The 14,810-nt window shown below is 42.8% G+C and overlaps 1 protein-coding gene across 1 annotated transcript; it reads left to right on the forward strand.

The window, feature by feature from the left end:
* The first annotated feature begins 83 nt into the window (after positions 1 to 83).
* Positions 84 to 6,178, forward strand: LOC311042249 (thioredoxin-interacting protein-like). The gene is made up of 6 exons (XM_084052874.1): positions 84 to 372; positions 1,307 to 1,382; positions 2,078 to 2,225; positions 2,807 to 3,166; positions 4,825 to 5,139; positions 5,730 to 6,178. The coding sequence occupies exons 1-6, from the start codon at positions 123 to 125 to the stop codon at positions 5,775 to 5,777; spliced, it is 1,197 nt and encodes a 398-aa protein (XP_083909000.1). The 5' UTR covers positions 84 to 122; the 3' UTR covers positions 5,778 to 6,178.
* Positions 6,179 to 14,810: the final 8,632 nt, after the last annotated feature.

Consider the following 14,810-nt stretch of genomic DNA (forward strand, 5'->3'; position numbering starts at 1 on the left):
GACGCGTGCACCCCCCGTAACGGGACACCGGCGGGGGAGGTCAGCGGGGGCCTATATAAAAACCAAAATGTTTACCGACACGCATCCAAGAGAGGGTCTGTTTTGACTTCTTTGACTTTAGGATGGTTGTGACGACGAGGAGGCCGAGGACCTTCGAGGTGGTCTTCCACGACCCCAACAAGAGGTTCTACTGCAGCGGGGACAAGGTGTCCGGCAACGTGGTGGTGGAGGTGGCGGAGGCGACGGCCGTGTCCGCCATCAGGGTGCTGGGGGTGGGCTGTGCCAAAGTGGCGTACAACAAAGGCAAGCAGAAGTGCCGCGAAGAGGTGGAATATCTGAAGTACGAAGAGGAGGTTCATCTCGACAAGAGAGGTGGGTTGAGAGAGGAATGAAGCATGGGTTCTACTCTTAATCGATTTAGACCGGGAACGCAGCCGTGTGTGTCATTTTTGAGTGGTGCCAACCACTCCTATATCTGACTTTGTCCGTGTGTCCGTATGTATGTATGTCCAATAAACAAACATTGATGACAACATCAATACTATATTGGGCTCATCAAAGGCACCACTCTCTTCACACGGGGTGTGATTTTTTTTTTTTTCTTTGGGCTGTTCAAAAATAGTAAATTGTAGATCTGCTATTTTTTTGTTAATTATGAGAATTTGTGAAGGTCTTTGGATGTTGTTTCATCAGCGGTTCTCAAACTTTTTCGTGTCAAGGACCACTAAAATAATCCCCATCTCCAAATATGCTGTTCCAGGGACCTCATATTATATATATATATTGAAATATGATATATATTTGGCCGAGGACCCCCATCTGAAAATGTTTTTGTGGGACCCCCAGAAGCAAAGATTTGAGTTACAAATGTTGGCTTTCAAACAAAATATATATATATATATATATTCAATGACTTGCACAAATGTTCAAGTTTTTTTCTAAAATAGCAGATCTACAAGCTCGTAGCGCGGCACTCGGAGCCAAATGGCATGTTAAAGGAGTAGTTCACCTAAATGTCTCCGGTTGGAGACTCAAAGGAGACTCTTTTGAGTCTCCTGCCGGAGAGACGAGACCGCCGGTCATCAAATGATTGGCTTAGGAATGCGACAAAAACAAAAGAAATCTCCATGAATTCAAGGCTTCACGGGGTGTGTAATTGATAGAAAATAAGTCATTTTTTGGGTGAACTACTCCTTTAATATTTCTGCTGTCCTTGTCCATGCTATGACATGATTTAATAATGAATAAATGCATTTATAATTAACACCTGGATGAATACAAATGTGTTTTGTTGTGCTATCTGCAGATGGTAACGGCAGTGCGACTCTCACGCCTGGAAAGAAATATGAGTTTCTGTTTGGATTTGAGCTCCCAGGACCAGGGTGAGAATGACAGGCATCACATTATCAATACATTGACAATCAATCCATAACAAACATCACACGCAGTGAATGCATTTCCTCCGTGACTCTCCATGACGCCAGAGTTGATTTTGACAGCACATTTTGAAATGGTTTTAATCGTAGTCTTTTGAATACAATTTAATTTAGTTTTTAGTCATATTTTTGTCATCTGAAAGGTTTTAGTTTTGATTTATTTTAGTCGACTAAATATCAGTAGATTATAGTCGACTAAATCTACAGTTGATTTAGTCGACTAATGTGTATTTTGACGTTGTCTTGATGGCGTTGTAATGTCTGATTTTACACTTGGTTGCATGCTGAAAATAGCCGATCTACAAGCTCACAACGCGTCGCAGCGCGACGCGTTGTGAGCTTGTAGATCTGCTATTTTCAGAGCGCAACACCCGAGCGCAACCAACCATAAAATGACTTGTCTTTTAGTTCTACTGGATCTCTTCTCCACTATAGTCCGTAACTAACATTTTAGTCTAGTTTTTATTTGTTGACAAAATTGTCATTTTTTGTCATAGTTTTTGTCGACGAAATTAACACTGCATGACACATAACACACAATCCATTGCAGGTGTGAGTTTGTGTGTCACTGATGATGTGTGTGTGTGTGTGTGTGTGTGTGTGTGTGTGTGTGTGTGTGTGTGTGTGTGTTGTTTGTCCAGGCGGCTGGCCTCGTCCCACGAGGGGAAGTTCGGGTACGTTCGCTACTACGTGAAGGCCGTCATGGAGACGGCTTCCCACTGTACCCTGCAGTGTGAGAAGCGCTTTGACGTGGAAGAACCTCTGGATGTCAACACCCCTGATCTGCTGGTATATATTAAATACAGTGGCGGAAAAAGTACTCAAATGTTGTACTTAAGTAAAAGTATCAATACTGCAATGTAGAAGTACTGGTGTTCCAAGTAAAAGTCCGGAATTTAAAAAATGACTTAAGTAAAAATACAAAAGTGTTGGCATAGAAATGTACTTAAAGAACCAAAAGTAAAAGTACTCATTATGCAGAATGTCCCATTTCATAAGTTAAAAAAAAAAAAAACTTTTGAAAATAGCAGATCTACAAGCTCACAATGTGTCGCATCGCGACACATTGTGAGCTTGTAGATCGGCTATTTTCCAATGGCCAAAATATATATAGGGCTGAAGTAGCTAGTGCATGTTTTGTAATAATAATCAAAATCTACAAAGTAACTAGTAACTAAAGTTTTCAAATAATTATAGTGGAGTAAAAGTACAATATTTGCCTCTGAGATGTAGTGTAGTAGAAGTAAAAGTACCGATAATTGGAATTACTCCAGTAAAGTAAAAGTACCTCAAAAATTGTACTTGAGTAAATGTACTTAGTTACTATACACCACTGTTAACAACAAATCCCCTCCTCTCCTCTCCTCCAGGCTCCGGCGGCTGCCAACACGGTGAAGAAGGTCACCTGCATGTTCATCCCCGACGGACAGGTGTCGATCACCGCCAAGATCGACCGGAAGGGCTTCTGCGAGGGCGAGGAGATCACCATCGACGCCAAGTTCGAGAACACGTGCTCCCGCATCGTGGTGCCCAAGGCGGCCATCGTGGCCAAGCACAGCTACCTGGCCAACGGGCGGAATAAGGTGCTCCGGCAGAAGCTGTGCTCGGTGCGGGGGGACCACATCATCTCGGGGATGGGGGACATCTGGCAGGGCAAGACCATCCGCGTCCCCAAGCTCAAGCCCTCCCTGAAGGGCTGTGACATCATCACTGCAGACTACGCTCTAATGGTGAGTGGAATATAGTATTAAAAGAAAAATAAATAACAGACATCCTCCGTCTTTTGTGCTGAGCCAGCAGAATTATGCAAAAAAACAAAACAAGAAGGGGGCTCTCAACTTTTAAACTCAATTGTTGTGAGTTGTAAGCCACCTTATTGTTTTAAAAAAAAAATATATATATATATATATATATATACAGATGTGCCATTTCAAAACTTCAAATGTCCTGCCATCGCCAAGACAGTACATTTTCAGGGGATTCCCAGGGCAATAAGAGGGACAAAGAAGGGCATTTAAAATGCTGAATTATTTTGATGATCACTGCTTTTATGATGCTAATTAATTTGAGCAACTGGTCAAGGACCTCTTCAAATCACCTTTCGCCTCATAATGAGTCTGACACCTTCTTCAACACACATTCTTTTGTTCTCATGTATATGGATGTCTGTTGAAGGGAAAAACGGGGGTGTGTAGTGACAACTTCTTTCCAGGGGCAAAACAGTGCATTTTTAAGGGCAAAACAGGGAGGAAAAATGCATTTTCAGGGCACTTTCAGGGAAAGAACAGTAACGTGTGAAGTTTTGAAGTGGCACATCTGTATATACACTATTACTAATACAGAATACTGATATTAGTAGACTATTCATATATCCTCCTATAATTCGAGAAACCTCTGTGGTGGGTGGTGATGAGGCCAAAATCTCTTCTGCCCGGTTCTCCTCAGCGGCTGGAGCAATTGATCTGAATTTGCACACAGCCATTGACCATCACCATGTGCACGGAACAGCGAAGCCCGTTTTTCTCAGCTGTTTGTTAGCGTTTTTGTGTAAAAGAATGTCGCCATGGTTACGGCTGCCCAGCTGTGGGATGGCCCCACGAGCTATGGGACGAACTGCCTCCCAGGTGGCCAGATCATGTGCACGTATCCCCCCACGGGTATGGACTATTGTACATAATATGAGTAGTGTTTGAGCCACTTGTATGGTGTGAAATCTAAATCTTTGTTATTAAAGGACCTCAAGGAAGGTCTCGGAACTGAAACGTTTCCCAATAAACACACCTTGATTTTTATTTATTTATTTGAAGTGTGGGAGTTTATTTCCCCACAGTTTTCAATGTACACGATAGGATAGATCTGCACTTTCATAATCTGTCAAAACTAAATCTGAAAAATGACCGTGCCCTACTTATGGCACATTATATTATGACCCTATCGCAATATGGCTATACAGTATGTGTGATCATTTTTATATAAATCTGTCGATTTAAAAGACACTTAAATACTTTGTTGACCGGGTTCATCGGGGCTCTTTATACTTGGTCCTTTATCCCTCTACACCAAATTTCTTTGGAGTATTATTCTCCTATTGCCCAGAATAGGGATGCTAGGGTTCATGTGGTTAAAAGCTCTGATTTCCATGTATTAAAAACATAACTCCTGGGGCGTCCGCTGGCCTAGCGGTCCAGGCGCATACCACATATGCCGGTAATCCAGCTTGACAGCGTGTCGCGGGTTCGACTCCCGATTCCGACGACCTTTACTGTGTGTCACCCCCCCCCCATCTCTCTCCCCATTTCCTGACAGCCCACTATCCTATCAATAAAGGCAGAAAAAGTCACAAAAATATCTTTAAAATAAATGGAAAAAACACAACCCTTCCTTGCAGATCTACGTCCACATCCCTGGCAGTGAGAAGCTGGCGGTGGAGTTGCCGCTGGTGATCGGTACGATCCCTTACTGCGGCTTCAACAGCCGGACCAACAGCATGGTCAGCCACGCGTCGTCCGCCTCCGGGAGCTGCGTCTCCTTCCCTGCGGCGCCCCCTAGCTACAGCAACATCCACAGAGAGCTGGGGGCGGACAACGGCCTCACGCCCCTCCTGGACGACTACGAGGAAGGCGAGGAGGAGGAGGAGGAGGAGGGGCTCTTCATGAGACCCCCCGTGGCCCCCTACCCGCCTCCACCCCCACCGTACTCAGAGGTGAGGACCTAAAGGGCGCAGACCCCCCCATCTGAAAATATTTTGCGCGGAGCCCACTTTGAGAACTTGGATCAGGGGTCTTTAACAGGGATCCGGGACCCCAAGGGGGGTCCTCAAGAGTTACAATAGGGCCAAATCTGTGTGTGATACTATATATGTCTTTACATTAACCACTTGAACCCTAGCATCCCTTTTCTGAGGAGAAATTTTGCCAAAAATAGCCGATCTACAAGCTCACAACGTCTCGCAGCGTATGGTGACTAGAGGGGAAAAAAAGTTTAATCTGCGACATAATGTTATACAATATAGAGGGTGTCCCTGCTTCATCTCTCTCTCAGCTAGGGGGTCCTTGGCCTGAAAAACGTTGAGGACCCCTCACTTGGATAGATAGACCAATAGTTCATCAGACTTTGTATTAGAAAGTTATTTAGCTGTGATGTAGAAGGAATAAATAAAACGATCAGATGGGCCAAGCCTTTAAAAACTATGATATTGAATATTAAAGACTGTGAGTTTTATTAGACTATGTGATGATACAGTATATATACTGTATAATTAACCTACTGCCTGTGTCCGTTATGTCTTTATAGGTCGATGAAGAGCTGAGATGCAGAACTCAACCTGTCCATGGCATTTGAGGACACACGTGCATTCCCCTACACACACACACACACACACACACACACACACACACACACACACACACACACACACACACACACACACACACACACACACACACACACACACACACACACACACACACACACACATGCGTTTAGGAAGACTGTGTACTTCTGAAGTTGATAGTGCACAATGTTAGTCATTCCATGGGTCTAGGCCTTTTTCATGCCAAGGACCCCTAAATTGATATATATTTGGCCGAGGACCCCCATCTGAAAATGTTTTGTGCCAGGGACCCCCAGAAGCAAAGATTTGAGTTAAAATATGTCGCTTTTGAAAATATATATTAAAAGATATGCACACATTTTCAAGATTTTTCAAAAATAGCAGATCTACAAGCTCATAGTGCGGCACTCGGTGCCGCGCTATGAGCTTGTAGATCTGTTATTTTTGAATAGCCAAAGCTAAGTGGTTAAAATTATTGTGACGCCACGTTAACTAATTTAGCTGGGGACCCCCTGGTACCCCCCCCCCCCCCCCCCCCAAGGACCACTGGTTGAGAACCACTGGTCTAGTTAGTTCAGTAACACTGTCATCAGTGCGTCCTTGTATTGTACACACCTCGCTGAAGACTAGACTAGATTAACACAGTTCTGTGTTAAAATTGTTTGTGCTTTTTTTTTTCTTTGCTGTGTAATTATCTTTTTGTCAGCAACTCATGTGAAAAAGACACAACAGTGCTGTTCAATATGAAGGAAATGTATTTGTATATTCAAGTTGTACAGAAGAATAGTTTTTTATATGATGCCCTTGTGGCTTTTTTTCGTTCAGAGAATAAATTATTTCAAATTAACCTCTTGTTTTATGTCTTTTATATTCCAGTCTAAAACATACTCTATGTCGCTCAAGGTGTGGAATACAAACATCAACATATCCCACACATCACTCAAAATACCACAAATTGTTACAATATAGGTTTTGAAAATGCATTTGTTCCTATACATTAGGGCAGTGGTTCTCAAACTTTTTCATGTCAAGGACCCCAAAATTGACACTTATTACCCCCGCGGACCCCCATTTGAGAAGATATGCCAAGGCCCCCAATAAGAGAAGATTTTTATGGCTCTAGCTGTGATTTTCAACCATTTTAATTTCAAGGACCCCCAGTTTGACCTGTATTAGGCTACGAATCCGCATTTAATGGCATCTCTATCCATAGCCGCGGGAAGACCTTTTAGGTTAGGGGTGCGGTATGCGCGCATTGCGCGCGCACATTTTTTACGTGGTTCTGGGCGGGTTGGGTTCGTTTTTTCCCCAGTTTTTGGTGTCTTTATTTCGGTTTTAGGGTTAGGATTAGGGTTAGGTTAGAGTTATGTTATTTAATTCATATTTTTGCCTGATTTTACCGATTTATTATAAAAAAAATGATGGGGGGAGGGGGGGCGGCCGCCCCCCCCTCACCCCTACTTCCCGCGGTACTGTTTCTATCTCTGGGACCCCAATTTATATTGTAAAATCAATGTTAATTTAACTCAAAGAGTGTACAAATGGAACCAAATGGACCCGTTAGGGTCCATTTGGTTCCATTTTTACACTCTCTGAGTTATAGACTCATAAGGGTCCATTTGGTTCCTAACTATCTATCATTTAGCTGGGGACCCCCTGGAACTCCCTCAAGGACCCCTGGGGGTCCCCGGACCCCACTTTGAGAACCACTGCATTAGGGTATTTGTTGCTATACATATGTGTATAAATAAGATTATATAAATATAGCCCCATTTTATTTAATTTTTTATTGTAAAAGCGGATGTCAAAATTGTCACCATTTCGTCTTCCTCGTGTGACAGCTGACAGTCCAATCACAGGCCAGTAGAATGTAACCTGTCTCTTGGCTTGGCCTCACTCCAAACAGTCCAGCACCAGCAGACATGTTGGCACCCTATTATGGAAAAGGATTCCTAACGATTGTCACGGCAAAGCACGGCACATCTCTGTACTGGACCGTTTCTCAACGTCTGGTGCGCGGGGACCATCAGCAGTCCAAATGGACCATTCCGAGTCTATAAATCAGAGAGTCTACGAATGGAACCAAATTACGGGTCCTTTTTGGTTCCATTTACACTCTCTGAGTTAAATAAGCACTGCGGAGCAGAGTTTAGTTCAGTGCTTCTGAACCTTTTTAATAATAATAATGGATTTGATTTATAATAATGCACTTTAAAATTGTGAAAATCTCAAAGTGCAACAATAAGCAAATGCATCTAAGAAAATGAAACAAAGCATTTAAAACATGAGGGCATAAAGCCTAGAGGTAAGACCAGTGTAGCAAAAAAGAAAAGCTTTGTTACGTAGGTTGGTCTTGGGGGGTTTTAGGAGGTTAGTGTTTGAAGAGCGGAGGTTGAAATCTCAGGGACCCCAACCAATGTTCTGTCCGTTTGCGTTTGGACCACGCGCGTTCCCCGCTACTTGTAGTACTGTATACTGTGTGTGTACTGTAGAACAGGGGTTCTACTTGTAGTACTGTATACTGTGTGTGTACAGAACAGGGGTTCTACTTGTAGTACTGTATACTATGTGTGTACTGTAGAACAGGGGTTCCCAAAGGTTTTAGCTCAAGACCCAAAACAGAAATTAGTTAACCCAAACTAGTGAAAATAACCGATCTACAAGCTCACAACGTGTCGCTTCGCATCGCATTGTGAGCTTGTAGATCTGCCATTTTCACCACGTTAACGTTGTTTATGTCTATCTATGGAAATTATTAAAAGTATATTTTATTTATGAAATACTTAAGACAAATATTTGAATTGTTTTTAATTGATGAAAAGCTGTGAATTATTTTGTTTAAACGTTTTTACATCGTTTGAAATAATAGTTTCTTTTACATCTAGGAAACTGAAAAAAGGAGATATTTACTCTTTTTTTATTAAAATGTATTTCCTGAAATTGGTCCGCGACCCAAACATGGGTCCCGGCCCACTGTTTGGGAAACTACACACTGTAGACTAGTAGAATGACAAACCCAGGCTGGCTGAGGTCATCATGCACTGTGTGGACACGCTTAAAGCCAAACCAAGTTAGGAAACAGCAGGTTCAAGTAGAAACGCAAGCCCATGTGTGTACTGCCTGTATGCAGCTGCTATCATGACCCAAAAATCACCTTAAAGATCACTTTAAAAATACTTTACAGTAAAAGAAGGGTGACATTATTACCAGGGCTCCTCAAGACTTGCAGATAATTAATAGACAGAATACAACTATATCATTACAAAAAGGTGTAAGGTACTAAAAAGAAAAAGCCTATATCTGTATCTTCATATTATTCACCAAAACATCACATTTGTGTACTGTATATCGGAATGTTATCCCTTGTCCTTATTCAAACGTCTAATCGTTTATTGGTAAAAGACAGTTCTTTGAGCTCTTTCTGTCTTGCCCTTAAGGCTTTGGTATTTTGTGCCATTTCGATGGGACCGCACGACTCCACAAACCTTCCATGGTTCTATGGGTGATATGGGTCCAGCAGCAGCAGCAGGCTCAAGTAGAAACACAAGCCCATGTTTACTGCCGGCTGCAGCTGTTATCATGACCCACTGCTAAGAAAAGATAACTTAATCCTTACTGAGGGAATGGTGTGAGGCAGGCTGCAGCAGAGTGCTTAGTGTGAGTGAGTGCGTCACACAGTGTGTGTGTGTGTGTGTGTGTGTGTGTGTGTGTGTGTGTGTGTGTGTGTGTGTGTGTGTGTGTGTGTGTGTGTGTGTGTGTGTGTGTGTGTGTGTGTGTGTGTGTGAGTGAGTGTGTATACAGTAATGGAGAACAGCAGTCAGCAGTCTTATCATCTCTCTACCCCTGTTAAATATGAAATGTAACGTTTTTTTTAAATTATTTGATTCAGATAATCGCTTAGATCATAGAGTTGTGTTATCGCTGACCTTATTACTCACAGCTCGGGTTGGGAGAGATTTTGTAGAAGCGGTGCAGCAGCTGTCTGCAGACTCACGTGAGTCTACTGACACACATACACACTGCCGGAGGAGCGGCGGTATCCATGATATAGGTCACATACGTACCCTATCATATATAGGCTATGGTGTATTCAGGGTTGCGTTGCTCATGGGACGGCCTAACACGCCGTGCAACAACCTTTTTTGACCAGGAGCACGTGCAGGCACACATGCATGCATAGATTTAAAACAACTTTAAAGTTGTACAGTGCAAATGTCAAAAAAACGATTTTTAGCAGCCTCTGCTGGTCATTACCGTCACTGCAGGCCGTTTGTTTATTACTGCGTTACCCAGAATTCCATTCGCTTTCACCGGAAGACGGAAGCGTTTCAAAAAGCGTTCTTTTAATTGTTTTATACGATCTGTGGATCGTTTCTCTTAGCCAGTGGAGCTTTAGTTACTGTGAGCTGTGTTTTCTTTTTCTGTTTTTTTTTCGTTCTTCAAATTATACGATCTGTTAAAATCAGCGTGAGTTTCCTTTTTGTTATTAGCGCGGTAGTTCCTGGCCAAACAGGAAACCGGTGCAGTAGTTCCTGGCCAAACAGGAAACCGGTGCATTTCCGCTTCCATTTTCCGGCCAGATGACGTCATTTTCGCGGGACAGTCAACCCCGACAACGTTCAATAGAAAATATATAAATAAAAGGCTTTCGGGGGTGAAATTCATGGAGTGGGTGTTGTGAAACATTTGCCACTCACAAAAGATATACAATTTAACTTTAGTTTTATTGAAAAAGTTACCTAGCATTACTTTAAATTCACACTTCAACAAAGTTTACAAAGGCTCCCGACTCACACCAGGTGGATTAAAAAGGACGACTTCACCGATTTTCAACCTATCTTCATATAATTGGTCCTCACTAATACTCATGATAAAATGGTACCATTTTTTTCTACTTGGTCTGTGTCTCATAGGAGGACTGTGGACAGTCCAGAAACCCGTCTACCAGTGACATCATCGTTAGGCATGATTTTTTTCCAACAAGATTTCACTTTTTTATTTCGATTTTTATTAACACGAGAACAATGGCTTCTTTTATTGCACTGCAACTTTCCAGGAATAGAAAGCCTGCAGTTTCTATTAGCTTGGATTCCCCATTGATGATGTCACTGGTAGACGGGACTCTGAACTGTCCACAGCCCTCCTCTGAGACACAGACCAAGTAGATTTTTCTTTTAGCATTTTATCATGAGTATTAGTGAGGACCAATTATATGAAGATAGGTTGAAAATCGGTGAAGTCGTCCTTTAACATAGGAATGAGCCTAGATGCATATCAATTGTCCATTGTGTGACTTGTAGTGTAGGTGTTAAGTGACGTGCAACCACGTTCCAATTCAGCAATGCAACACTGGGTGTATTCTACACTTTATAAATGCAATTATGAAGTAATTGCATTTAATAACTAAATGCATTTGAAATTAAATAACACTGTTAGTTTTCAGGATTCTAATTAGAACATCAAAAATAGCAGATCTACAAGCTCAAAACGTTTTGAGCTTGTAGATCGGCTATTTTTGCTACTTTTGTGTGACATAGAATGGCATTTTCAACCCAAAACATTACTTATTTTCTATCAATTACACAACCCATAAAGCCTTGAATTTATGCTGATTTTTTTGTTTTTGACACATTCCTGAGCCAATAATTTGATGACTGTATGTATTTCCGGTAGGAGACTCAAAGTGACTCCTCTGAGTCTCCTACCGCATACATTAGCATCTTTCCACCGGTAATCAAATTATTGGCTCATGGATGCGACAGAAACACAAAAATCTCCATGAATTCAATGCTTCATGGAGTGTGTGATTGATAGAAAATAAATATTTTTTTGGGGGTGAACTACTCCTTTAAAAAGTTAGAATACGAACATAAGAGGTGTCTGCCCGACAGTGTATGCAATGTGACCCTCTGGAGTGAGAGTGGAAATAATAGTGGCCCTCTCCATCATTAAAGTTGCATCACCCCTGGCCTATGGTGTATTCTACATGTTATAAATGCAATTATGAAGTGTGTGATTTGCTGGAATGTGTTGGATTTGGACATGCTGATCTACACAGTAAAATCAGTCAGTGTCAACCCATTCAATCCGGGAAAGCACCTGTGTCATTTTAGACCCCCAGGGGTCCTTAGGGGAGTAGTACCAGGGGGTCCCCAGCTAAAATAGTTAATATGGCATCACAATCATTTTAACCACTTTAACCAGACTTTATGCTTTGGCAATTAAAAAATAGCAGATATACAAGCTCATAGTGCGTCACTTTGTGCTATGAGCTTGTAGATCTGCTTTTTTTCCCCCTGAAAATGTGTGCAAATCTTTGAATATAATATTAAAGCGAACATTTTGAATTCACATCTTTGCTTCCGTGGGTCCCTGGAACTAAATATTTTGAGATGGGGGGTCGGATTTAGAAGACATTTTTTACCCCGGCCTCAGGTCTTAATGGGTTAAACATATTTTGCTTAGTAGGATCTCAACGTGACCAAATGGTTTGTGACATTCTCCGAGTTACAAATGTATACATTACCTCAGAGGATTTGACATTGTAGTGGAGTCAGAGATGCCTCCAGAAGCAGGCCAGACACATAACTGTGATGGTGTTAAAATTAACCTCGGTGAGCAGGCTGTTATGTTGGGACAACTCTTGCATGCTCTCATTGGCTAGGGAGAGCTGACTCCTGCTCTCATTGGCTGGGGAGAGCTGACTCCTGCTCTCATTGGCTGGGGAGAGCTGTGCACGTGTGGAGGCACACTGTCTCTGCGTGCTCACAGCAGTACAGTACCAGTGATGGACTGTATAACGTGAAGTACATTTACTTGAGTACTGTACTTAGGTAATATTTTTTCCGAGTATCTGTACTTTACTTGAGTATTTGAATTTTTCTAAGACACAGGTAACAGAGACAGGAAGCACAGAGGGACGGGAGTGACATGCAGCAAATGGTCAGTGGCGTGCACAGACATTTTGAGGGGCAGGTGCTCAAGTAAATTATACTTTTTGTTTACTTGGTCTGCTCTTTTTTCCCTCTACACATATACCTCTGCCACAACGCCTCGCGCTGCGAGGCGTTGTGGGCTTGTAGATCGGCTATTTTTGGCTAAAGTTCTCCTCAGAAAAGGGATGCTAGGTTTCGAGTGGTTATGGTAAAAAGAAAAATCATATATCACATAAAGATTTGGCCGACCCCCTGTAGTAACTCTGAGGACCCCCTAGGGGTCCCGGACCCCCGGTTGAAGACCCCTGCTGTAAACTGGAAAAAAAAAAACAGGCACTTCTGGTCAAGAGGGCAAAGGGCAGGTGCTGTAGCACCACCTAGAGTCTATCTGTGCACGTCCCTGCAAATGGTCCGACCAGCCGGGATTCGAACCGGGTGGGGTCTCACTGTCTTCTGGCCAGCATTAGAACCCATGTGGTATATGGTTATCATTCTATAGATAGATATAATGCATTATAATCTGCTCGATAACACGATATAAATACAGTTATAAGGACTCGAAAGTACTCATAATGCTTTATTGTAAGCATAGGACGGAGCCGGGCCTAGTCGGGCCGCTTCTGTCATTGACCACATGTTGTAGAAACGGGATCACTCATGGTGCCTGATAGACCTACTGGTACCACCTAGAACCAGAGTCTCCTCCCCAGACCCGCGTTTTGAATCCTGCATGCATGTGCCTCCACCTCCTCAGGTTTGTTTTTTGATTTCTCGGGATCCGCAAGCCCCCTCTCAATGACCATGTTGGCACGTTCCATCAAGGGGTCCTCCGAAGCTCACACCGCAAATCTGACACCGTTAACCCATTTAGACCGGGAAATAATCTGTGTCATGTTTAGATTTCTTTGGCTCTTCAAGAATAGCAGATCTGCTATTTTTGAAAAATCGTGAAAATGTGTGCAAATCTTTGAATATGTATTTTTAAACATATGTAACTCAAATCTTTGCTTCTGGGGAATTCTACAACTAAATCCTAACAGTTTTCTGAAAAACGTATGTCGCTATATCACTTTTCCATGTCAAGGACCACCCAAAATTACATGTATTTGGCCGTGGACAACCCATCTCAAAATATGTTATTCCAGGGACCCCCCCCCAGAAGCACAGATCGGAGTTAAAAAGTCTTAAAACATATGTTCAAAGTTTTGCACAAAGTTTTGACGATTTCAAACAAAAATAGCAGATCTACAAGCTCATAGCACGGCACACGGTGCCGTGCTATGAGCTTGCAGATCTGCTATTTTTGAATAGCCAAAGAAATCTTAAAATGACACAGATGCTGTGCGCAGAGATCTAGTGGCTCATAGAATGCTGATGATGATGATAACATGAGCTGAACCTCTGCCCATGCCCAGTGGGTCCTGCCAGGCTGCCCTCCCCCTGGCATCCTTGTGTGAGTCCTGCCTCCCTTGGCTAGTGTTCCCCATTCCTTCCCTCGGTGTCCCTGACCCTGTATGGGCCTTCCCCACACATCTCTCTCTCCGGTCCCTCCTGACCTCTTCTCTAGTTCCCCCCTCCCCCTCCCACTATACTCCCTCCCTCCCCTCTCCTCTCCTCTCCTCTCCTCTCCTCTCCTCTCCTCTCCTCTCCTCTCCTCTCCTCTCCTCTCCTCTCCTCTCCTCTCCTCTCCTCTCTCCTCCCCTCCCCTCCCCTCTGTGTGCCTTGATTTGAGGGACTGGTTCCACCTTAGCCTCGTTCCCAGCAGTAAGTGCATTCAACATATAGGTACAGTAGGCAAGAAAACTACAAATCACCAGAAGCATTAAGTGCATTCTCTTCTAAAACAAGCAACTAAGAGTAAAAGTGCAATATATCAGCTTCCTACTTTCATAAACAGATAACAGACTAATAGGAAAATCAAATGAGCAAGAGCTAAAACAAATAAGTGTATCGAATAAACAAGATCCAATAAAACAATAAGACAAGAGTTCGTACCAGGGGCGTCACGGCCATTCACTGTGCGTACGACGCGACACCCTCACTCTCACAGATCCGTGATTTCATACCCCCCACTTTAAAAAAAAAAAAATGATAATGATAATAAAT

The sequence above is a fragment of the Gymnoscopelus microlampas genome, assembly GCF_963454915.1.
Source record: "Gymnoscopelus microlampas genome assembly, chromosome: 3".
Classification (NCBI taxonomy): Eukaryota; Metazoa; Chordata; class Actinopteri; order Myctophiformes; family Myctophidae; genus Gymnoscopelus; species Gymnoscopelus microlampas.